The 25,802-nt window shown below is 40.9% G+C and overlaps 2 protein-coding genes and 1 long non-coding RNA gene across 3 annotated transcripts in view; 2 read left to right on the forward strand and 1 right to left on the reverse strand.

The window, feature by feature from the left end:
- The window catches only part of LOC308105257 (mamu class II histocompatibility antigen, DR alpha chain-like), a 305,525-nt gene that overhangs the window by 162,233 nt on the left and 117,490 nt on the right, over positions 1 to 25,802 (reverse strand). The gene's annotated exons all lie outside the window — the stretch shown is intronic.
- LOC308105259 overlaps positions 1 to 25,802 on the forward strand; it is a 106,305-nt gene that overhangs the window by 61,655 nt on the left and 18,848 nt on the right. The window lies entirely within an intron of this gene.
- On the forward strand, positions 1,696 to 11,531 carry LOC308104617 (kelch-like protein 24). The gene is made up of 9 exons (XM_080455071.1): positions 1,696 to 1,883; positions 2,167 to 2,310; positions 3,915 to 4,083; positions 5,552 to 5,686; positions 6,862 to 6,996; positions 8,380 to 8,571; positions 8,765 to 8,899; positions 9,468 to 9,648; positions 9,743 to 11,531. The coding sequence occupies exons 1-9, from the start codon at positions 1,755 to 1,757 to the stop codon at positions 9,948 to 9,950; spliced, it is 1,428 nt and encodes a 475-aa protein (XP_080311197.1). The 5' UTR covers positions 1,696 to 1,754; the 3' UTR covers positions 9,951 to 11,531.

Raw genomic sequence — 25,802 nt, forward strand, 5'->3', positions numbered from 1 at the left:
ACAGGCTGCGTCTCAAGAATATCTTGTGTGATGTGATCCTGTGCTGTGAGGGACAGGAGGTCCCCTGCCATCGTTCTGTACTGGCCTCCTTTAGCTCATACTTTAAGGTAAACACACATCTATTGACCTGCTGTTCTGCCTTGGCTTTTATGTGAACCGATTCTATATCCAATCAATTAACCCTTTAAGACCGGGAACGCATCTGTCTAACCACTTCAACCATTATTTCATACTTTGGCTATTTCTTAATTTTTTTGTGAAAATGTGTGCACATCTTTGAATATATATGTATGTATGTATGTATACGTTTTAAAGCGAACAAAACTCAAATCTTTGCTTCTGGGGGTCCCTGGAACAACACATTCTGAGATGGTGGTCCGCGACCAAATACATATCATTTTGGGGGTCCTTGACGTGAAAAAGTTTGAGAACCACTGATATAGAAACATAGGTTTTTTTCAGAAAGCTGTTAGGATTCGGAAGACATTTTGTAGAATCCCCCAGAAGCAAAGATTAGAGTTACAAATGTTCGCTTAAAAAAAAATATATATATATTCAAAAATGTGCACACATTTTCACGATTTTTCAAAAATAGCAGATCTACAAGCTCATAGCGTGGCACCCGCTGCCGCACTATGCTGCTGTTTTTCAATAGCCAAAGAAATCGAAGAATGATACAGATGCGTTCCCGGTCTTAATGTGTTAATAGTTGACACAATGTGCATGAGAAAGGCCTAAACCATGAACACTCAAACCGTTCTCCTTTTCAACCTTCACAGGCCATGTTCACATCAGGCATGGTGGAGTCCACACAGGAAAGGGTGACCATCAGAGGAGTGGAGCCTCACATGATTGGATTGATGGTGGACTGCGCCTACACTTGTGAAGTGTGCATCACAGAGACCATCACAAAGACAGGTGTGATCAGCTCAAATGTGAAGGTAATGTATTTTCATCATAAACTATGATTATTATTATCAACATGTTCTATATCGGTGCTTACATTTTTTTTTAGGGCAGCGGTTCCGGTAGGCAGTGGTGGAAAAAGTACTCGAATGTTTTACTTAAGTAAAAGTATCAATACTGCACTGTAGAAGTACTCTGTTACAAGTAAAAGTCCGGAATTCTAAATTTACTTGAGTAAAAGTACAGAAGTACTGGAATCAAAATGTACTTAAAGTACCAAAAGTAAAAGTACAAAAATGTTTGAAAATAGCCGATCTACAAGCTCACAACGCGTCGCAAATGTATAAAATAGGGCTAAAGTGGTTAATGTATGTTTCGTAATATCATAATTTATATCTGAAAAGTAACTAGTAACTAAAGTTTTCAAGTAATTGTAGTGGAGTAAAAGTACAATATTTGCCTCTGAGATGTAGTGGAGTAGAAGTAAAAGTATTGGAAAATGGAAATACTCAAGTAAAGTACAAATACCTAAAAATTGTACTGAAGTACAGTACTTAAGTAAATGTACTTAGTTACTTTCCACCACTGCCGGTAGGAGACACAAAGAAGACCTCTTTGTGTCTCCTACCGGAACCACTGCCGGTCATCAAATTATTGGTTTAGGAATGAGACAAAAACCAAAAATATATCCATGAATTCAAGTCTCCATGGAGTGACTAATCCATAGGAAAAAAGTCATTTTGGGGGTGAACTATCCCTTTTTTAATAAAGACATTTTGGTCTAGGCCCTGATAGCAGCATCAGACTTGTTCGATGTCACGGCTGTTCGAGACGTCTGCTGTGAAAACATGGAGCGTGACGTGGACATAAATAACTGTGTAGAGATTTACCGCTTTGCCGAGGCCCACTCCTGTGAAGGGTTGAAGAAACACAGCATGGATTACATTCTGGAAGACTTCAGTGTCATCCACCAGCAGGTCAGTGATTGAGGGATCATATATTTCCCCTGGTTGTTTGTCTGTTGTTGGCTTTTTCTCCTAATCAGCAACATCCCACCTCCACAACTCACCCAGACCTGGGTAGAAATATTCAATGAGTCAGTGCTTGGATATATATTAATAAGCTACAGTCCGTTTAACTAAACAAACACGTCTATCACCAGTGAGCACTTCAGAGGAGAAAATGTTACTTCAGTGTGAAGTGTGAGAACAGTCTTCTCCGTCTATCAGCTAATCTACTGTACTTTTCTTCTACCAATAGGAAGAGTTCCTCTCTCTCCCTGTGGAAAGACTGATAGAGATTCTCTCCAGTGACCATCTGAATGTTCCCAAGGAGGACATGGTGTTTGATGCTGCCATGCTGTGGTTAGACAGGTGTCCTACCCGCAAGCAGAGCTTTGAACAGGTCAGTCATTTCTTAGTCTCACCGTGTAAGACTTCTTTCGTGTAACGTCAGAGGTCCAACTCGGTGCCGTGTAGCCATGCCCGCATCTCTGGTCCTAGGTCGAAGAGGCTGGCTTCCGAAGGTGGTCTATATAAGGGGCAGATGGTGATTATATGGTCGGCGGTCTGCTCAGGGTCACCGCACTCGCATGCCGCACTGTCCGCCAAGCCCCACGTCTTCATTGATGTTTTAAAGCGACCGACCCCAGTTCGTAGACGGTTCAGTGTGGTCCATTGCCGGCGTGGTAGGTCGTGTCCTCCACCTTGTAAGAAAATCAGCGGTCTTCAACAGGGGGTCCTGGACCCCTAGGGGGTTCTCAGAGTTACTACAGGGGGTCCGCCAAATCATTGTGTGATATGATTTTTTTTTCTTTTACATTAACCACTTGAACCCAATCCCTTTTCTGAGGAGAACTTTAGCCAAAAGTAGCCGATCTCGCTGCGAGGCGTTGTGAGCTTGTAGATCGGCTACTTTTGGCAAAGCTATATAGGTGTAGAGGGAAAAAAGAGCAGACCAAGTAAATAAAAAAAAAGGTCTGAAAACAGTTTTATACAATATAGAGGGGGGTCCCTGCTTCATCTCTCTCTCAGCTAGGGGGTCCTTGGCCTGAAAACGTTGAAGACCCCTGTTCTAAATGCAAGGTAGTTTCTAGAACAGAGCCAACTGCTTGACATCTATTATCTCTGCTGTCAGGCAGTAACCAACTATGTCCAAAATATATATCTTTTTATAAAAGTTGGTATTGTGACTTTCTATCTACATTGTCAGATACTTGCATGTGTCCTTATATTATCATCACTTTGACTTCACCCCAATCCAGCTCAAGTGGAGTTAGGAGGTTTTTGACCAGTGAGTGTGGAGATAGTTGAATTGATTCAATTAAAGAAAATGAAAAAGTTTGAAAAACTGAGATAGGAGGTTGGCGACGATATGTTTCATCCTGGTATTACGCATAAACATAATGATGTTCTGTGTTCATTAAAGATCCAGACCAGTGCAATGACATTTTCGGTCATTTTATTTTGAAGTTTTGGTCTGAAACGGCCTCGCAACCAATCGGAAGGTTCCATCCCTTCAGACTATAGCACGGTTATTGCTTGTAGCTTGCAGGCGCACGCTGGCCAAGGGAGAGAAAGAGGTAACTTGTGTTACCAAGTTGCTTATTTCTAACCTAAAATGTTTTCAGATGTATATTTGTGTGTGCTGATTTTAAGTTTACAATGAGTAATAATACACCGTCTACTCTAGACGTCATCTTGAACGAGATTCAAAACAGAGTAGTTCTGTAATTAAAATCAGCTGTGTTTGGAGGAACGTGCAGCTATGGGAATCACACAGGTGAACGAAATCAAGGACATTTATATTCATGAAAGTTGATCTGTCATCACGCAGTACGTTTTTGTTTACAGGAAGTAATTAAGATGGGCTTTATAGGGACTTTTGATATAAATATACACACAAATGGGTTATAAAATAATAATTGCCATCTATTGTTAGGAATGCCCATATGATGACCACGGATATGCTCTAAAATTGTGAAAATAACATATGTTTCATTTCACTAGATCTTTAAGGTTCTACAGCACATCCGTCTGCCTCTCATCAGTCCCTCCTACCTCCACACTGTGGTTCAGAGTCTGGATATGGGGAAAGAACACCAGGGCTGTCAGAGGTTCATCTCTGAGGCCAAGGAGCGGCCCAACCGTAACACAGCATGCCCACGCAGGCCCACAGGTAGGTCCCCCACTGCAGTGGTTCCCAACCTTTTCAGCCCGTGACCCCTAAAATTTGAACTGGAGACCCCCCAAAATAATCTATTTGAACTGCGGACCCCCCAAAATAATTATACTTGAACTGGGGACCCCCAAAAATAATCATATTTGAACTGCGGACCCCCCAAAATAATTATACTTGAACTGGGGACCCCCAAAAATAATCATATTTGAACACCCTGACAAGCACTTGGAATTGTAAGCATTACATTCCACAGATAAATATTATGAAAATAGCAGATCGTTGCGAGACGTTGTGAGCTTGTAGATCGTCTATTTATATTTTTTTTGCCTCTTCTATTGTTTGACAATTTGGTCAAGGTTTCACCAGTTTTTGTAGTATAGTTTGTTGATTACTTTTGATGCCATAATCTGGTGACCCCCCCCAAAATATTTTAAATGGGGACCCCCCCAAAATAATATTTGAACTGTGGACCCCCCAAAATAATACTGCGGACCCCCCAAAATAATCATATTTGAACTGCGGACCCCCAAAAATAATCATATTTGAACTGTGGACCCCCCAAAATAATCATATTTGAACTGTGGACCTGCCACCCTGACAAGCACTTGGAATTGTAGGCATTACATTTAGTTTAGACTAGCATCCACAGATTAATATTGTGAAAATAGCTGATGTAGTGAAGGTTTATGGGCTATGTAGTCAACAACATGGGATGTCATTTACGACACGGGAGGCATAAAAGTCCTTTTAGGTTTTTACTTATGAAATGCACAGGCACGGTTTACAGGTTGTTCAGGGTGTGGTTCTACATAAGAAATAACAAAACATACAGAAATCATTATCAATGCAGTATTTGGCAAACTTAAACAAACAGTACAAATGTGTCATCAATAATACAACATAAGAAACTGTGTGGGATATAATTCAACTAAACATAATAACATGAATCACTACTCACACGTGGTCAGAGACGCACACTCTCTGAAGACCTGAGCTGTACTGAGCTCACAAACAAATTACACTACACCTGTGCTGACACCTATCAGTCATTTAAACACACCTGGTGCTCGTTGGTGAGTGGCTCATGAGGAGGTCACTCTGACCTCTTGAGTTACTAGTTGAGCCTTTTGTACAGCTGATCAAGATCACAACGCTTCGCAACGCAAGGCGTTGTGATCTTGTAGATTGGCGATCTCTTTCTTATATTATTTGACAATTTGGTCAAGTTTGACCAGTTTTCATAATAGTTTGTTGATTACTTTTGATGCCATAATCTGGGGACCCCCCCCAAAATCATGTGACCCACATGTTGAGAACCACTGCCCTACTGTAACACAGCACACTTGTTTAAAATGTGACAAGCTGAAACTCACAGGCCACCGTGCCTCTTTTTATGAAATAAACCGTTGATGAACTCTTAAATCTCCTCTTGTCTGACCTGCTCCTTCTCCACCACTGGTTGTAGTGATCGTGACAGTGGGAGCAAAGTCCAGGGTGAACCATGTCGACACGTTTGAGAGCTTTGATCCCCTGACCGACCAGTGGAAGACAGTTGGACGACTGCCCATGAGAGTGAACAATCCTGTGGTGTTTGCCTTAGGTGAGAAGTTCATCAACTCAATCAACTTGGGGTTTGTTTTGCCTCTGACTTGTTGAAATGTGAAGGCAGTAAAAAAAAGTAACAAGAAGGAATACAAGGACAGAGCAGTGCTAGGGTGCATGTTTTCATTTACAGGTATCAAGCCATTAAAATTAGAATCACGTTTTAGAGGTGCAGTAAGCAATTTAGCAACAGTGATCATAGGTTATTTAGCGTTGCTACATTTATTAACACATTGAGTGCCAAAAAACGGTCCGGACCGTTTTTCATAATCCAAACGAGGAAAAAAAAATATTACTCTTTTTTTTTTTTTTTTCTTCTTTTTCACCAGGAGATATCATTTTTCGAATATTTATACTTTAATCCACTTCCTGTTTAACTTATGACTTCAAAAGCCTGTATCTCGGCTCCTGTGTACTTTTTCTTTTTACTATGTATTTTTGACTATTTTTGACTATTTTCAACTGGCTGCAACTATGGAACGGATTATCGAATGTTTAACATTTTTACCCCCCGATTGTACGAGACCTCTATGTGTGTAATGAGGGGATCACCGTGAGGACGGTGATCACTGAAAATATTTTGTGACTACTTGAAAAAGGTTCAAAAATTGTTAAAAATCCAGGCACTGACTGTACCCTGTTTTAAAAAAAACCTGGCACTCAATGTGTTAATAGTGCTATCATTCGGTACTCTGTGGACGTAAACGTATTACCGCGCTTAGCTTGGGCTCCTTACATTTGGTGGAAGCTGACTTTACAGCCATTGTAAACGTAGTGTTGCCCACCTGGCAGCTTATGTCACCACACACTGGAACTATTTTGATGAATTTCTGTGAATTTCTTGGCTTGAAAAGTGAACCATCACAATAATATTATAGACGAAGAAGAAGATATATGAAGTAGAGTTCTCCCGATACCTGGATCAGAAATGTGTCCGATACTCTTTTATTTTGGTCGCATCCGTCGTTCCTTCTCTCAGAGTTAAGGGATCCTTGCTAAGTTGCGTTAGAGCCATTTCTTTTGTTTTGAATTGATTTCCGTCAATGGCGGTCAACGGTTGGATTTGAAATGACGGACATCTCCGTCAATGGCAGGAAATGTGTTCAAATATGTATTTCTTTTAACAATCAAGGCATAAGTCATTGTTTCAATTCTGCTCTTCTTCCACCATAGGCTCTACTCTGTATCTGTCCGGAGATATCGGTGACGGTTATGGTTCATACAGTCCATGGGCGATGTGGCGCTATGATCCTCATAACTCATGGTTGAGGACAATGGCTCACACGAAGTTGGTACGCTGTCACAAAAGTAAGATGTCAAACAATGCCAATTTAAAGATATTTTATAATTAAAATAAGTGTTAAATAGCTCTATATTCTGATAGTTCTCATTGCTATGGAGTGTTTGTTCAGTAACAGGAGTCTCCATGTCTCTCCAGCTCTTTATTAAACAGAAAATGCATTTTCCGGCCAGGGTACCAATGTTATCCAATCAGGATGGAGAACTCAGTTAGGACACAGATTAATTGGAAGTGGTGACGCAAATAAATGAGCAGACACAATTAGAACTGGAACACTTTAAAGGTGAAACTGATAAATGGGTACTCTCTCCTGATTGGCTGAAATTTTGGTAGTCGGTGATGGGGTCGCTAAAAAAACAGTGGGGGTTCATTTATTTTGGCAAGCTAGAAGACTTGTCTAGGTCCAGTTGCAAATTGCAGACAGGTGCTCTCTTATGGCATTTTTGAAGGAGGGTAGGGAGTCGCTCTTTTTGATGGCTGGTGGTAGGGCATTCCACATTTTGGTGGCATAACAGTAGAACGAATTCACCCCCAGAATGTCTATTATAAACAAAAAGATTTCGTTTTTATATATTACATGAACATTTGTAAGTAATTAAATGAGAAAAGGTGGCTGTACAGAGGTAGCAGAATGAATCTGTTCCAGACATCACAAGTGAGTAATGACAGTGGATCCAGTTGCTGGTTGTACCAGAGACTGAGCGTAGCAGAGTGGGGGACAATGCCGCTCCATGCTACAGGGGGCTGTTGTCACGCTCGCAATTCGCTGATGTTGATTCCCCCCCTGCTCCGATCCCTCCGCTCCGTCACTCACCCACCTTGATTTGCGCACCGGTCGCTCAGCGCTTTCGCTCGGGCCCGTCCGCTCAGCAGCCCAAAAACAATGAAAACTGTTTTTTACTGTGTGTCCGAAGCACTTTCTCTTTTTGCACAAATGCGTCCCCATGAGTGTAAAGAGCCTAGATGGACAGGAACTATATTGCAAAAGACGCAGCAACTGTAAAATATGAAATGAATGAATTGGTTAAAGGAAATAAATGAAATAATTGTTCCTGTATTAGTGGAGTGGTGCGGTCAAGCAGCAGTAAGGTAACACTACTTCCACTCCTGACATCACAGCCTTGAGTATGGGAAATGTTGGTAGCTCTTAACAAATGTATTGCATAAGAGAATGCATAATTATTGCACAGCATCATACTAGTCAAATTACAATTTGAAATTCAAGTTGAATTTAAAATGATCTGTTAAAGATCCTGCCTTTTAACTTAGTTTTGGAATTACCGCTAAGTGTTGTTACCTTGGTTACCCAATGAGAGGCTGCATATGGCGAAGATCATCACTTTAATGATCATTTCATGTTTTCCCCCTGTTCAACCCCACATGGTCCATAGGCCTGGTGGTGCTGGATGGATATCTGTTTGCAGTGGGGGGCCGGGGCCGGGATGATGACAAGACTCGAGACTCCATGGAACGCTACGACCCCAACACAGACACCTGGCAGCTGATGGACTCTGTCGGTGTGGAAGCGCGTTACCATATTAACAGCTGTTTGGTCGCACTGGATGGACATCTCTATTCAATTGGTATGGAACAGATTCATGCTCCTGCAGGTTCAGCCTGCTGGGTTTCATGAGGTTGTGTTTTTTATAACGGTATTAGTGTATGTCAAGCATAATGGTTAACTGAAAATATACAAATCCTTTGGTATTATTTTATGTATTCAATTCATGCTTCTCCTGTTGAGAGTGAATAATGTTTTGTTCTCCTGGACTCTAGGTGCTGCTCCAGATAAACGTAGCCAGGTGGCCAAATTCAATCCTAAAACATCTGTGTGGACAGAAGTTGCTCCTATGCAGATTCCACGTACTCAATTGGCTGCCTGCACTCTGAATGGAAAGATCTATGTTACAGGTATCATACCGGTTCTTAAAGGCTCTTAGTTAGTGGTGGAATATGGTGGTGATATCGAGTGACCCAATTGTATTACTGGATTGTAAATTTTAATGAATTAATGTGTTCATCACTTTAATGTTAGATCTGGTAAAGGTTGGGCAGATTTTTTTTTATACTTGATGTGCTGCTGAATTTCTTAACATATAATGATACAACATAATTTATCAGCTAATGTATGTTTTGTATCAATAATCTAATTCTGCAAAGTAACTAGTACATTGTCAAATAACTATTGGAGTAACAAAGAATCACACCCAGTGTGAAAAGAGTGGTGCTTTTGATGAGTTAATTTCATTAAGCTATATGAAGTAGAGGAAAGATGTTAAATCCCTGTCCATTCATTTCAAGGAGGAACACAGAGGGGGCGGGGCTTAAGCAATTACAGCCTGTCCCTATTGTCCGTCTAATAGCATCTAGAACGTTTGGGAAGTTTAGCATGCTGGGAACTGGAGTTATGGCTGTAGTTTGGGTCTATAGTAAAACATACTAACAGACACTTGTTTATCTACCTGTGGTCTGTGGATAGGTGGTCTGTGGACTGACGCAGCGGAAAATACGATGGAGTGCTACAACCCCAAGACCAACCAGTGGACCATGTGTGCCCCCATGGAGGCGAAACGCTACTCGCATAGCGCGGCTGTGGTGGATGGAAAGATCTACGTGCTAGGAGGGATGGATGAGGACTATGTTATCGATGATGGACTCGGGTAAGACACTGCTGCTCCATGAATGTCTGGGGAAAAGTGTCTTCTGGTCCATACCAGACATTTCTCTCACTGCTGTTGGTCTCTCTTCATGCAGATATCCCTATGGCATTGAGTGCTACTGTGAAGAGACGGACACGTGGGACACTGTGGGAGAGATGCCTGCTGCTCGCTACGGTCTCCAATGTGTGTCTCTCAAGCTGAGGAATGATCATGGTCAACCCATAGATTCTGATTCTGATTCTGATGATTACCGGTCTTTTGAAGATGCCTGTCTCGAGCCTGATCCGTGCATGTATGGATGAATTTATGGATCATTAGATATACAATAGATATATAATAATAGAATATGATTATGATGTAAACAATGATGATGCAAATGAGGATTATGAAGACTTGATATTATCATCTACCGGCTCTACTGCGGCAATGGATTCTACCAGAATGTTTGGTGTCAAACCTCCCTGTGCAGCCATCATCTTCAGTAGGTGTTGGTTGCTCTCTGTAGAGGAAATAATGTTCTTGGATTAATGATCCCTGTCTTCTCTGGCTCATGATGTGCTCATGGACTACTCCTGGATGTACACTAAAGTATCATGACAGTTGCCTGCTTAGGTTGACTGTTTATTGTGTTCAAATAACAAAAAAAAAAAAAAAAACACCTTAAGCTGCAAGGCTTTTCTATTGGGTTTGAGGCAGAGTACTGAGAGATTGCATGACAGTCTCTGGTGGCTCAGAGTATGGGAGAGGGTGGCATGTGATTTTTGTGGGTTTCTTTAGGAATATTGGTCATAGTAAACAACCAATTTGTCTGTATACTCGCAAATACATTTTGTGAGAGATCATAATAGTCACGCTACCAGGCAGGCTACTAGGGATCACATACTGTAGTTAAACAAAACCCAGAACAAATGTGCTATGCAGATCTGTAATGTATAGCATTGGTTCTCAAAGTGGGGTCCTTGCGGGGGGTTCCAGTTAACCACTTTAACCTTTTATACTTTGGCTATTCAAAAATAGCAGATATACAAGCTCATAGCGCGGCACTTGTAGATCTGCTTTTTCTTTTTGAATAGTGAAAAGTTGTGCAAACCTCTGAATATATATATTTTTAAAGCGAACATTTGTAACTCAAATCTTGGCTTCTGGGGGGTCCCTGGAATAACATATTTGAGATGGGGGTCTGCGGCAAAATATATATCATTTTGGGGGTCCTTCACATGAAAAAGTTTGAGAACCACTGATGTATAGGGCCATTACAATATGTTACCGACTATGATCACTGAGGCACCCAGTGAGGCAAGTTTTAAGAAACTCCTTCAACACTTATAACCCTAATGTAATGTTAATTAAATGACCTGAATAACATTGATGGAATGGAACATTGATGCAATCTGATGGGTTGCCGTGCTTAGTTTATTTTCGACTTGACTTTCACCCCCCCCCCCCTTTTTTTTGTGTTCTTAGTTTTAAAAACTAGTTTTTTCCTAATAAGTTTATCATTTGACATAATAAACCATAAAATTCACAAGAAGAGCTTGTAAATCTATTTTAATGTTATATTGTTATGTTAGACAATACAAATGTTATTAATCATTCATCAGTGAATATAGTTATACAGGTCATTGTTACTACTAACCTACAGCTCTTATCAGTGAGGAGGGTTCAGCATTTATTTATTTATAAATCTGTTTTACAAAAGCTCCCCTCAGCCCTGCTTTCTGAGTATTAGTGTTATAGCTTTCCCTGCAGGTTACAAAAAATACATACACAGCAGTTAAACACAAGTTGATCATCAATAACATTTAGTCATTGAATTCAGTTTTAATTGACAATACATTTATTGACTGTCACTTGTATTTAGCTTTTTTTTGTATTTTTAGATAATCCAATCACTTGCCGTATAGTTTATTCCCACTTTTTAATTATGTTATAGCTTATTGCTATTTGATATTAAATGTGTTTGTTGCTGCATTTACATTTGTATTGTCGCTCCACTCCTTCCTGTTGTGATGCCAGTATTAAGGTGATTTAACTGGCATAATAAAACATGTTGAAATTGTTTTTGGTTTTATTTTCTTTATTTCTTAAATTTACCAAATGCTCCAAAAAGTAACTAAAAGTAAAAGTACCCATTATGCAGAATGTCCCATTTCACAGGTTTCAAATGTATGAAATGTGTTAAAATCTTTTCAAAATAGCCGATCTACAAGCTCACAACGTGTTGCATCGCATAAATAGGGCTGAAGTGGTTTCAGCTGTCCCAGAGATGGGTTGTCTTTTGTTGTATTTTATTTTTATTGTTTGTTTTTCTGAAAATGAAAATTGTGACTGTATTTTTTATTTCTGTGACATATTGTATTCGTATGGTGTATGCATGGTGCTATAGCGCCATCTACTGTTCTTTGCATTGTGGTCTGTTGAAGGGGCAGACATCACGTGACCCTAATCACAGTAACATTGAAATCACCTGTTGGGTTTTAGAGCATGTCAGCACAAACAGATCTGACAGACTACAGAGGTGAACAGAGCTCTAAAGTACTAAAGAGTCTCTGTAAAACGAGACAAATACCAGATAAAAAGTAAACGGTTGAACAACTCCTGGATTATTCTGGGCAGAGGTACACGGTATGTCACCTGTTATTTAGTTTGTCTGCACAAGGGGTGTGTGTGTGTGTGTGTGGGGGGGGGTCATACCTATGTTCCCCCACTAAGGTTATGGTTAGGTTAGGTTAGGTCCTATATTCCCCGCTCTCCTAGGAAAGCGGGGAACCTGCATAGAACCTGGGGAACATAGGTACGGTCCCGTGTGTGTGTGTGCGCAAATAATTGTTGTGGAGTAAAAAGTACAATATTTGCCTCTGAGATGTAATGGAGTAGAAGTAAAAGTATAGAACATTGGAAATACTCCAGTAAAGTAAAAAACACCTCAAAATTGTACTTAAGTGCAGTACTTGAGTAAATGTATTTCGTTACTTTACACCACACTGCTAGTTGGTTAGTTGGAACTTGCCAAACTCCATATTCGGATTTGTGAAATGAATCGGATTTTACTCGGTGTTGCCAGGTCTGCTTATTATAAACAACTTTGGGCTTGTTTTTATGTGAAGTTGCTTGTAAATAAATATCGGTATTATAGTTGTGGGCTGCGTTATTTTGGTCTTGTTTCTAAAGTGTAGTTGCTTATTTGGGCTTGTTTCTAACGTGTAGGATAAGGATAATTCCTTTTAACAGGACGTTCATGAAAGTCCTTGCGGGCTTGTTTCCAATGAGGGCCTGTGAGCAATTAGGGGTTAAGAGTCTTGCTCAGGGACAAATTTCATTTCATCGACACATATGCTGGCGTGGCCTGGAATCGTACCTGGGGCAACCAGGGCTTCTGGCTCCCTAGGCGGGCTCACTAACCACTCAGCTATGGCCGCCCCATAGTTGCTTATTTGGGCTTGTTTCTAAAGTGTAGTTGCTTATTTGGGCTTGTTTCTAAAGTGTAGTTGCTTATTTGGGCTTGTTTCTAAAGTGTAGTTGCTTATTTGGGCTTGTTTCTAAAGTGTAGTTGTTTATTTGGGGTTGTTTCTAAAGTGTAGTTGCTTATTTGGGCTTGTTTCTAAAGTGTAGTTGCTTATTTGGGCTTGTTTCTAAAGTGTAGTTGCTTATTTGGGCTTGTTTCTAAAGTGTAGTTGCTTATTTGGGCTTGTTTCTAAAGTGTAGTTGCTTATTTGGGCTTGTTTCACAATGGTTGTTCAAACCAGTGGTTCTCAAACATGTTCATGTCAAGGACCCCCAGATTAATATGTATTTGTAAAATAGAAAAAGCACATGGAAGTACAGTTTACAATACAAGGTCAACCTAAATGGATTGCCCAGGAAAGCTGCAATAGCTTGTTTCAAATGGGATCCTCTTGTCAAATGTGTTCCCCCCCACCTTTTTTCAAGATTAGTAGTAGATTAATAGTAGATCTACAAGCTCTACAGGATCTAGTAAGCTTGTAGATCTACTTTTTTCAAATGACCCGGATACATACAGGTTTAAAGTGCTCATGTGGCCTAATAGTCACTTCTTTTGGGCTTGTTTTCGTAGACCTGGTGGCTTATTTCTCTCGCAGAATCTGACAACACTGATTTTACTGACTGTCTAAACAGACATGTTCAGATCTAATGGTCAGTCTAAACAGGCCCAGAGACATGTTCAGATCTAATGGTCAGTCTAAACAGGCCCAGAGACATGTTCAGATCTAATGGTCAGTCTAAACAGGCCCAGAGACATGTTCAGATCTAATGGTCAGTGTAAACAGGCCCAGAGACATGTTCAGATCTAATGGTCAGTTTAAACAGGCCCAGAGACATGTTCAGATCTAATGGTCAGTTTAAACAGGCCCAGAGACATGGTCAGTCTAAACAGGGCTCCAGACACATGGTCAGTTGGTGTGCAGCTTGGGATGAGTTTGGTTCAGAATGAAGATGTGTTTGTGCTCAGGGAGCACATTGAGGATACCCGGTATCAACCAACAGCCGTCATTTTATGTTGTCTTTAGATGTGTCTTAGTTTTACAAATTGAGGCTTCACCGAGTGGCAACACGGCAAAAGTTGTGCAAAAATAGTTATCTTCCATTGATTTCTATTATTTTACTTTGTTTGTTTATTTACTAACCATTATATTATAATGCTCTGTGACTTTGATGTTATAATTGCTTTCAACTGTCTTGGAGTGTTATGGTTTCAGTGCCATTAAAATATAGAACACAGACTGTCAGTGTCTAAAACCCATTTCATTTGTATCTGCTGTTTTTGTAAAAACAAAAAAAACAACTCAATGATGGTCAGTTTTGTCAGTGTTTCAAAGTTGATGGCAACAGAAGTGTTTTGGTCCAAAATATAATAATGCATATTTATTTCATTGTAGGTGTGTGGAATGTAATCTGTCTAGCAACAGGCCTGTCTGCACAACACACTGATTATTAAACCTTTATTATGATCAAGCTGTGATGACAGGCTCTGTGTTGCACCTCGGTGGTCACCTTGTGCATTGCATTTACAATTTAGGCATTTAGCAGACACTTTTATCCAGAGAGATTTCCAAGTGTAAGAGCAGAGTAAATGACATGAACTCTGCTCAACTAAAGACGGGGTAAATGGTCACATAAATAAAGTGCAACCTAAGAAACTAGGATACCAGGTACACATCAAACCTAGGATCTGTCTAAACAGAGCCATGCTAGCTAAATAACATTCTCCTCATAAACAATAAGCAATGAAACCAACATCTATCTGCATAGTATAGCTATTATTTATTCCAGAGCTTGGAAGCCAGGAGGGAGGAGAGTCTGACTGACTGTGTTATTTAATGCCACAATATATAGAAATATGAGTTTAACACATAGGAGACATAACAATGCTTAGTAGTCGTTTGCACTCACTGAGAAACATTTCCATATTAATTTGTCAGAGTTACCCAGAGAAAGAATCCACTCAAACTGCTCCAATGGCCAGCTGTAGAAGACTGTCGGTACTGGGAAGCTCAATAACCTGACAAACAATGACAAGACATTAACCTCATTTAATATGCTCAGCCTACATGGAAAGAAATCACAAATCGTGACAAAAATAAATGAACACTATGGGTATGTTCCTGTGTAACCACATGTAACAGTAATGTTGTGTGTTCTCTCTCCACCTCACCTCAGACATGGCTGACAACATCCTGGATAATGCCTGCCAGAGAGAATCACCACAAGCTGCCAAGAGAATGAGACTGGACACTGACCATGTGAGTGTGTACAGTATATATATCGCACACACACATGGAAAGTGTGATGTTCAACAGCTGTTGGTAGACTGACTGCATTGTTGTGTGCAAGCTGCTGTGTGTTGACTGTTAAAACATCAAGCACAGGAGGACAGAATACATCCTGGATGTCTGTATGTTTGTCTGTGCTTTTCAAGGCATTTATGATGCGTTTGCACCTGTAGTGACGCATCTCGGTGTGATCACCACCTTTGGCTACATTTTAGGAGGATTTGGGGCTGTTTGGTAAAGGTTGGTGCACATTGGAAGGGCAAAGGGGCTCATTGAGGGGGTTTGGGGCAGATTGCTGCTGATTGGGAGGGTAAGGGGAAGATGGAGAGGGGGATGGATGAGAAACCTCACTCCAGATTACCCAGCCAGCTAGTAATAGGAAACGTGTGTTGTTGCCTTTGTTAAAATGTCACATTTAGATCAGCAACATGACTCACAGATGAATAGTAGTTTATTTGTCTGATTATAAATCTCCCTCTGGATGTTGTCGTTGTACTTCAGGAGGACGGCACCAGTGTGGATGCTGAGATGTTTGAGGACCCCAGCCATCCCAACAAGGTCTTAGAGGGTCTCAACAGGCTGCGTCTCAACAGTACCTTGTGTGATGTGATCCTGTGCTGTGAGGGACAGGAGGTCCCCTGCCATCGTTATGTACTGGCCTCCTTCAGCACTTATTTTGAGGTAAATATGGACTTTTATTATGGACCTGCTGGTGTTAAGGGAATTACATCTCAATTCTGCCTTGGCTTTTATATGAACCAATTATAATGCTGTTGTCCAAACGAATTAATCAATGAATCAATTAATAATGTAAATTAGAAAGACCTAAACTATGGACACTCCAAGCCAACCATTTTCCTTTTCAACCTGCACAGGCCATGTTTACATCAGACATGGTGGAGTCCACACAGGAAAGGGTGACCATCAGAGGAGTGGAGCCTCAGATGATTGGATTGCTGGTGAACTATGCCTACACATCAAAGGTGTCCATCTCCACTGATAATGTTCAGGTAACGTATTATCATCATAAACCTTATTTATTGTCTCCATTCTTGTCCTACATAACGTCACAGCGCTTAATAAAGATATTTTGTTTCATTTGTTCTAGGACCTGCTAGCAGCATCAGACTTGTGGGAAGTCGAGGCTGTTCGAGAGGCCTGCTTTAACTACATGAAGCGTCACATGGATATAAATAACTGTGTAGAGATTTACTGCTTTGCCGAGGACCACTCCTACGAAATGTTGAAGAAACACTGCATGGATTACATTCTGGATGAATTCAGTGTCATCTACCAGCAGGTCAGTGATTGAGGAATCATACATTTACCAAGTTGTTTTTGTCTGTTGTTGGCTTGTTTCTGCTATAACTTTGTTTTATTACTATTACTCAACCTGTCACCACCATAACTGACTCAGACCACCTGAGTAGAAACATTCAGTCACAGTGATTAGATATATATTAAGAAGCTACCGTCACTTGTCCATTTCACCAAACAAACCATCTATCAGCAGTGAAACGTCAGAGGAGAAAATGTTACTTCAGTATGAAGTATGAGAACTTAAGAACAGTGCCTTCATGTATCAGCTAATCGTGTTTTTTATTTTCTTCTACCAATAGGAAGAGTTCCTCTCTCTCCCTGTGGAAAGACTGATAGAGATTCTCTCCAGTGACCATCTGAATGTTCCCAAGGAGGACATGGTGTTTGATGCTGCCATGCTGTGGTTAGACAAGTGTCCTACCCGCAAGCAGAGCTTTGAACAGGTCAGTCATTTCTTAGTCTCACCTTGTAAGACGATCAGAGGTCTCTGCCTGTCGATATGTCTGGGGTCTTCTAAATGAGTTAGTCACTTTCAATACATGCTTGGCATCTACTGCATACGTATATGTGGTACTGGCTGGTAATATGCATGATTATTGTATAATGTTGTTCCGGTTGGACTATAGTAAATACTTGGTGTTCTATGTGTTCTTCAAGGTGCTACAGCACATCCGTATGCCTCTCATCAGTCCCTCCTACCTCCTCACTGTGGTTGAGTGTCTGAGCCAGAGGTTCATCTCTGAGGCCAAGGAGCAGCCCTACTGTAACACAGCACGCCCACGCAGGACCACAGGTACCTGCTGAACACATGCATGCATGTTGACACATAGCTCACGTTCCTCCAAACACACCTGATCTTAATTACAGAGCTACTCCGTTTTTAATCTCATTCAAGATGTCTAGACGGTAGTGATGAGCGGGCCGAACCGTAACCCACGGGTCAACCCGCGCGGGCTGCGAGTGAGCGGGTCAGCCGCTCTCACACGCAAAAAACAGCCGCTCTCACACGCAAAAAAATAAATAAAATCACATGCTCTTGTTTTGTCTTTATTCCTAATAAGAATACGAATAATAACAATAAAACAGTTTGAATACACTTGGGGTGTATACTTGAAGATTATTTTCTAACCTTGATTTTACAGAATTATAGGTACGACCCGCGGGGCTCAACCCGCGGGGCGGGTTGAGCCATAGATTTATATATGGGTTCGCGGGGCGGGTTGAGGCGGGTTGGGGTCTCGCTCTCGCTCTCCCTTGGGCAGAGTCAGCCTGCAGGCTAGACACACTAGCCCTCTTGAGCCAAATTCCAATACCGAAAATCTCTGCTCACTCGAGCAGAGATCACTCCAGCTTGACCCGGAAATTGTTTTGTCTCAATTGGTAATTAGCTTTTTGGAGGAGCCGAGTGGGCCCTCCGAGTGCGCTTGGAGCGGCTCTGAGTGTACATAAAGTGCGCTGCCACACTGAAAGCTCAACCAAATACATTTGGTTTCTCCCTCAACTCTTAAATCTACTCTTATCTCACCGGCTCCTTCTCCTCTGCTTGTGGCAGTGATCGTGACGCTGGGAACGACTTACACTTCCGAGGGCTTTGACAAAGTTAAGAGCTTTGATCCCCTGACCAATCAGTGGAAGACTCTTGGACGACTGCCCTCGAAAGCAATGCAGTATGCTGTGGTTGCATCAGGTGAGGATTACCATCACAGTCAATCAACTTAGGACCTGTAATGGATCCTACTGTTTTACCTCTGAATAGACCGACCGCTAAGCCCCACCCAACAATAACGTTTGTTCAATGCTAGCTTAGCAACCATCAACTTAGACAAGCTGTTCAAGTTCAACAACACACCACAGAGCAACTATAGTACCGCACCATACAGTAAACATAGTAAGACGTAGTGTTGCATCATACAGTAAACGTAGTAAGACGTAGTGTTGCATCATACAGTAAACGTAGTAAGACGTAGTGTTGCATCATACAGTAAACAGAGTAAGACGTAGTGTTGCATCATACAGTAAACGTAGTAAGACGTAGTGTTGCATCATACAGTAAACGTAGTAAGACGTAGTGTTGCATCATACAGTAAACGTAGTAAGACGTAGTGTTGCATCATACAGTAAACGTAGTAAGACGTAGTGTTGCATCATACAGTAAACAGAGTAAGACGTAGTGTTGCATCATACAGTAAACATAGTAAGACGTAGTGTTGCATCATACAGTAAACGTAGTAAGACGTAGTGTTGCATCATACAGTAAACGTAGTAAGACGTAGTGTTGCATCATACAGTAAACATAGTAAGACGTAGTGTTGCATCATACAGTAAACATAGTAAGACGTAGTGTTGCATCATACAGTAAACATAGTAAGACGTAGTGTTGCATCATACAGTAAACGTAGTAAGACGTAGTGTTGCACAGAATCTCAAAGCACTACAGCCAGTGATTGATGAATGTGCATATATGATTGACAGGCAGTAGACACTTCCCTTCACATAGAGCAACGTGATTGGTCAAGGAATACTGGGAACAGTGTTTTTTTTACCATTTTAATTGCTGATAGATCACAGGCAGGGTGTTGTCTAAATGTTACTACAAGAATGTTACCTACTGCAGCCAGTGGTGAGGTTGGCATGTTGCCCACCTGGCAGCTTATTTCACAACACACTGGCACTGTTTTGGTGAATTCCTTGGCTTTATAAATAAACCATCATGATAAGATAGAAGAAATGTTAAGTTGTAAATGCATATTCAAATCGTATTTCTTTTAACAATAGAGCAGGTATACCTTGTTTTTAATTCTGCTATTCTTCCACCATAGGTTCCACTCTGTATTTGGCCGGAGGCAAATTCTACTATGATGGAGTTTACAGTAGAGAGATGTGGCGCTATGATGTTCACCATAACTCATGGTTGAAGCTGGCTCCCATGAATGAGCCACGCTGTCATTTGAGTAAGATTGTCAAACTATTGATTGATTGAATATTTTATTAGGCAAAAAATGTAAAACAGCACAGTTACATTTAAAATACTTTGTCTAACAGGTCCGTTCATAAAAGTCCTTGCGGACTTGTTTCCAATGAGGGCCTTGGTATTCAATTCATAGGCAAATCAAAATGATCCACATGAACCCTGGTGTCCCTATTTTGGGCAGGTCACCATAGGCAACATTTAAAAAGATATTTTAGTATTTTCTTTCAGAAAATAGCAAAATAGGGGGGGGCGGGAAGAGTCGCGGCAGTGTTCTGCTATGGTGTTTTGAGGCCGCGCTATATTATTTATTTGTTTCATTGAATGGATAGGCTTACAAATCTGCAGGAATTACTGTTTTAAATTATTATTATTTTTATTTTAAAAAAAAAGGTCATATATACAGTAAGGCCAACAATGTATGCTTTTATTTTAAGATATTATTTATTTCCACTTTGAAATTGCACTAGGCTATAAATAAAGTGTGGGGTGGCCAAAAAATGTCCACCATAAAATGGGGTCGTGCCATGATATGGAAATTCATTAAAATGAGCAGGTTCTGAAAAGGCGTCTGTACAGGTAGTATGGGAAATGTTGGTGGCGGGGTGGATTTAGCTCTTCAAACATGAGCCATGAGTTTATGAGAATGCCAAATTATAACTTGGATCATAGATACCGTTTTTTCACCCAATGAGATGCTGCATATGGCTAAGATTATCACTTCTAATGATCATTTAAAATGTTTTCCCTGTTCAATCTTCCATGGTCCATAGACCTGGCGATGCTGGATGGATACGTGTTTGCAGTGGGGGGCTGGGGGAGTAATAACAGGAACACTAACTCGATGGAACGCTACGACCCCAACACAGACACCTGGCAGCTCATGGAATCTGTCGGTTTTGCAGCGTGTTTCGATATTGCCAGCTGTGTGGTCGCACTGGATGGACATCTCTATTCTATCGGTATGGAACAGATTCATGCACCTGCTGGGTTTCATGAGGTTGTGTTTTTAATGTTATGTTAGTGTATGTCAAGCATAATGGTTCACTGAAAATGTACAGATCCTTTGGTGACAGTGAATAATGTTTTGACGTGTGTGTTCTCCTGGACTCTAGTTGGTGCTCCAAATGATTACGACCCACCGCCCCAGGTGGTGAAGTACAATCCTAAAACATCTGTGTGGACAGAAGTTGCTCCCATGCAGATTCCACGTAATAAATCAGCTGCTTGTGTTCTGAATGGAAAGATCTATTTTATAGGTATCATACCTCTTCTTAAAGGCTCTTAGTGGTGGAAGAAGTGCTGTTTTTGTTTTTACTTGAGTAAAAATAATAAAACCAGAATATAGAAATACCTTTTTAACTCAAGACAGTACGAAAGTATAGGCATATAATGTGCTTGCAATACCAAAACAAATGACTCAATATGCAGAATGGCCCCTTTCACAGTTGTATTATTACATTGTAATAAATAATGCATTCATGTATTCATCACTTTAAAGATCTGGTACAGGTGGAGTTGCTGAATAGTTTAACCTATAATAATAATAATGATAATTTATCCGTTTTTTTAAAAATTATAATCATAATTAGCAAAGTAGAAAACAGTCAAATGATTGTAAAACAAAATCAAATATGATTTGCCTCTGACTTGAAGTGGTGTAGAAGTAACAAGTATTAAAAAAAGACAAGAAAAAGGAAACATTCAAGTAAATTTGAAGTACAGTACTTGAGTAAATGTATCCAGTTACTTTACACCACTGATCTTAGTTCCATAATAGATTCACTAAACTTCACTGTAGTTTGGGCACATGATAAAACACACTAACAGTCACTATCCTGTTAATTCTTGTTCGTCTATAGGTGGTCTGCATTATATTAATACAAATTTGACAATTGCAAATTCGATGGAGTGCTACAGCCCCAAGACTAACCAGTGGACCATGTGTGCCCCCATGCAAGTGAAACGCTTCGGGCACAACGTGGCTGTGGTGGATGGAAAGATCTACGCACTAGGAGGGCGAGACTTTGATGAAGATGACGAGGGTCTCGATAGGTATGACACTGCTGCTCCATGAATGTCTGGGACATTGTGTCTTCTTGTCCACATCAGACATTTCTCTCATGGCTGTTTGTTTGTGTCTCTTCATTTAGTTCTGCCCATAACATCGAGTGCTACTGTGAAGAGACGGACAAGTGGGAAACTGTGGGAGAGATCCCTAATAACAACTACCTTCTCAAATGTGTCTCTCTCAAGCTGAGGAGGGATCATGGTCAACCCATAGATGATGATGATTCTGAAGGTGACTAGGGTTGGGGTCCAGAACCGGAGGATCTAACATTGAGGAACCTGAATCGGTTCCATCACATTTGGAACCAGGTTGTCACTCTGTCAGAAACTGGTATGTAGACTTCATGTCTGCTACACAATGACAATACCAGTGGTTCTCAAACTTTTTAATTTCAAGGACCACCAATTTCAAGGACCACCATAACTCTTTAGTGAATGTGTGTTCTAATCTATATAGTTTTGTCCCTTATTACATTTTTTGATAAATATAGGAATCGTCAAAGAGAACTGTTAAGGAATCTGACAGTTAACTCATTTAGTGCCATTGACGCGTTTCACATGTTTTTTCCCAAAGGCCCTCGGTGCTAATGACGTGTTTTAGTTTTTTGTGTTTTTTTTTAATAAAAGATGGCGCTGTTCTCTATCACCCGAGTGATCATGTTCACTTTCAACTCACAAGGATCCGGAAACTATGTCATCCGAAGATTTTCGTCCACTTCCTGTTTAGCTTTTACATGGAAACGGCTGTATCTTGAGTTGACTTATTTTGCCCTGGATTTCGCAAGTAGGCTAAAAAGCGACCAGTTTTACCTCAGCTATTTGAAAATGGCAGATCTACAAGATAACAACGCGTCACATCACATGTTGTGAGCTTGCAGATCTGCTATTATCAAAACATATTGGGGAAAAACTGAGATTTATTTCAGATGGGGGTCCGCGGACAAATACATATTAATCTGGGGGTCCTTGCCATGGAATAAATGGGGGAAACACTGGTTTAAAAGACATTGGGAAGCAAGACAAAATAAGCAACTACACTTAAGAATCAAGCCCAAAGTCGCTTATTATAAGCAGACATGGCAACACTGGTAAACAGGAAACCCAATGATATGAGGCTCCCCACCCCCCCCCCCCCCCTACTCCCCTACCTTTCTACCTACTTCCTGGGCGTTTATACAGGAATAAGGTGAATAGACGGACGCATAGATATAGAAACCTAGATACCTCATTGGCCTCTGCAGTTCGTTGGAGCGACCTGTTTCGTATGGTGGCCGCCATATTTCCGGGGGGCACGGGCACTGGCCAATCACAGTGCGTTGACTATTGGCCAATCACAGCACGTCTTTTCCAGGACTCGTCAGAATCTAGTTGTCCCGCCCCCACCTGCCTCTGATTGGCCTACCGAACGCCCCCTTCTGTGACGCACGTGGAAGTTTCCAGCTTGCCCCCCCGGAAGCGGAAGCGCGCCCGCCATACAGACGCCTCAGAGCCAGAGGAGGCGTCTACCTTTATATGTCTATGGACGGATGAACCCCTAGACTCCACAGTGGTGGCCGTTACCCCTGTGCCCGTTACCCCTGTGCCTGTTACCCCTGTGCCACCCGGGTGCCACTGGCGTTTTTTTTGGGCGGGTGGGACGCAGATAATGCTCATAAATAAAAAGAACGTTCAGTGTTTTCTGTTCAGTTGACGTTGACGTTACAGGCCGAATGGCGAACAGGCATAACCACTGTATATATGTAAATAACTGATTTAGTAACTAAAGCACTCATATCATTTGAGTGGAATAAAAAAGTACAATATTTACCTCTGTGACGCAAGTGTAAATTATTGAGGCACATTTTGAAATACTCATGTTGATGAAAAGCATTTATTTTTTATATTTGGGAGAGAAAAAAAAACGGAGATAGGACAATATCAGTCACCAGAACCATGGACGGGTGTTTTCATTGAATCTAACATGGTTAAAATAGAGTTTGAAGTTACAATGGTTAATTTGTATATTAGGAAGGGGGCGTGTCTGATAAAATGTATATCACAAATCTAAATACTGAACTTACAACTTAAAAACTGTCTGGGGTGAAACACAAAAGCCAGAGTAGATGTAAAAATTACCCCCAAAAACATATTTGAAAGTGAAATATCCCTTTAACTCTGAGATTTTACAAATGGAAGGGTCCATTTGGTTCCATTTGTACACTTTTTTTTTTATCGTAAAGATTTGTGCAAATCTTTGAATATATATTATTCTTATTCTTTTTAAAGCAAACATTTTAACTCAAATCTTTGCTTCTGGGTATTCTACAAATGTCTTCTAAATCCTAACAGTTTTTTTGAACAGAAAGTATGTTGCTATTATCAGATTTGCACACACAAAAACAAGGAAGTATGACATAAGATGTCATGTGTAGACGGGTGACACAGTGTGAAGCAGGTCAGTCCCTGTACGTCTGTGGGAGTTTTTTTTTTTTTGGGAGGTCAGGCATGTAGTGGGTAGTGGGATGTGTGATGCTTGTGTTTTCTGCCATGTAGTTGATTGATTTGGCCAGCATTGGTAATGCAAGACATGAGTTACAAGAATATGTAGTTGTTACCTGATATGTGTTACATTTGTAATGTTTACATTACAATTGATTGGGATTCTATTGCAATATTTAACTATTAAGAATTGGTACAGTAAAACATCTTGGTAATAAGCACAGATGGACTTGAGGAGGTGTGGTACAAGAATCAATATATCAACCAATAACAGTTATTGGTTGATATATTGATTATTGTGTTTCTCAACCTTTTTGGTGCCAAGGCACACCTGGCATAGCCAAAAGATCCCAGGGCACCTAGATTCAAACTTTTTTTTTTTAAATCGAGTAATTGGCCGTTTTTTTTATTTGATATTTTTTTCTCCAAACATGTACAAATGCAAAATATAAGGTGCTTACCCGCTTGCCCCAAATGTTAACTAGGTGTCCGGAGTATTTGTGCAATGTATTAGTCCATATTTTTCAATAAAGAAGTGTTTTAATCCCGTGTGTGGACGAACGCCATTTCCCCCCCTCGTTTAATTCCTGTTTACATTGAGTGTAATTCCGGCTTTCACCGGATGCGCCCCGTCAGTACTGCCCATTGGGAACTTCCGACAGAATCGGTCACAGACGGGATTTAAACACTTCTTAATTGAGAAATATGGACTAATATATTGCACAAATACTCCGGACACCTAGTTAACATGTGAGGCAAGCGGGTAAGCTTTACTGGTGACATTCCAGGGCGAACTGGGGGGGTTGTGACTGACAAGCTGCGCGTCCTACGTTGCTGCCTCTGATTCGTTGCTGCCTCTGATTAGCCAAGCCCCTACATGCTTACATGACAGTCACAACGCGGGGAGGCGGGACATGGGCAGTGGAGAAGAGTGTGAGAGAGGATTTTAAGTTTTACTAATTTATTAAACATCCGCGCGGATCAATGCAGCTTTCTGCGCGTTACTACTGCATTTCTGGGTAATTTGAGAAATCTCTGCAACTTCTAAGCGACGAGCTATTTGCCCGAGACCAGACAGTGGTAGCCGCGAGTACGAGAGAGAGAGAGAGTGATTTGAGCGTCAAGGGACCCTGGATAACGCCTTCCCAAATACAAAAAAGGTAAACAGGGTCCCGAAAGGGGCTATTACTGCTGGTCCTTCCATGTCAACAAATAATTCGATCCTACGTGGCGTAATCCACTTTCGATTTAAAACTCCAGTGTCTTCCAATATTCCTGGGATTTTATCTTTTGGAAACCTTCCAACTTCCATAACTTCACAGTGGTAAATCCGTGCTACTTTAAGTCATAAATTAATGAGAGGGGGAACGGAGCACAACATACTTGGTGGGGCTGGGAGAGAGTCTGCGCACTGAAGTCAAGGCACACACAGACTACTGTGTTGTTGACGGACAACGGATGCACGTTTATGAGAAACAACAAAAATAAAACCTGGCAAAACAGTTGCGTGCATTAGCGCAAGATGA

Source organism: Gymnoscopelus braueri (genome assembly GCF_963280865.1).
Source record: "Gymnoscopelus braueri genome assembly, chromosome: 17".
In the NCBI taxonomy this organism is placed as follows: domain Eukaryota; kingdom Metazoa; phylum Chordata; class Actinopteri; order Myctophiformes; family Myctophidae; genus Gymnoscopelus; species Gymnoscopelus braueri.

What these genes read in the sequence shown, in the direction of transcription:
- LOC308104617 (XM_080455071.1), top strand. Translation starts at nt 1,755, where the DNA reads ATGGAGCGTGACGTGGACATAAATAACTGTGTAGAGATTTACCGCTTT. An exon ending in TCAGTGTCATCCACCAGCAG is followed by an intron (nt 1,884 to 2,166) that starts GTCAGTGATTGA and finishes TTCTACCAATAG; the next exon opens with GAAGAGTTCCTCTCTCTCCC. An exon ending in GTTATCGATGATGGACTCGG is followed by an intron (nt 9,649 to 9,742) that starts GTAAGACACTGC and finishes CTCTTCATGCAG; the next exon opens with ATATCCCTATGGCATTGAGT.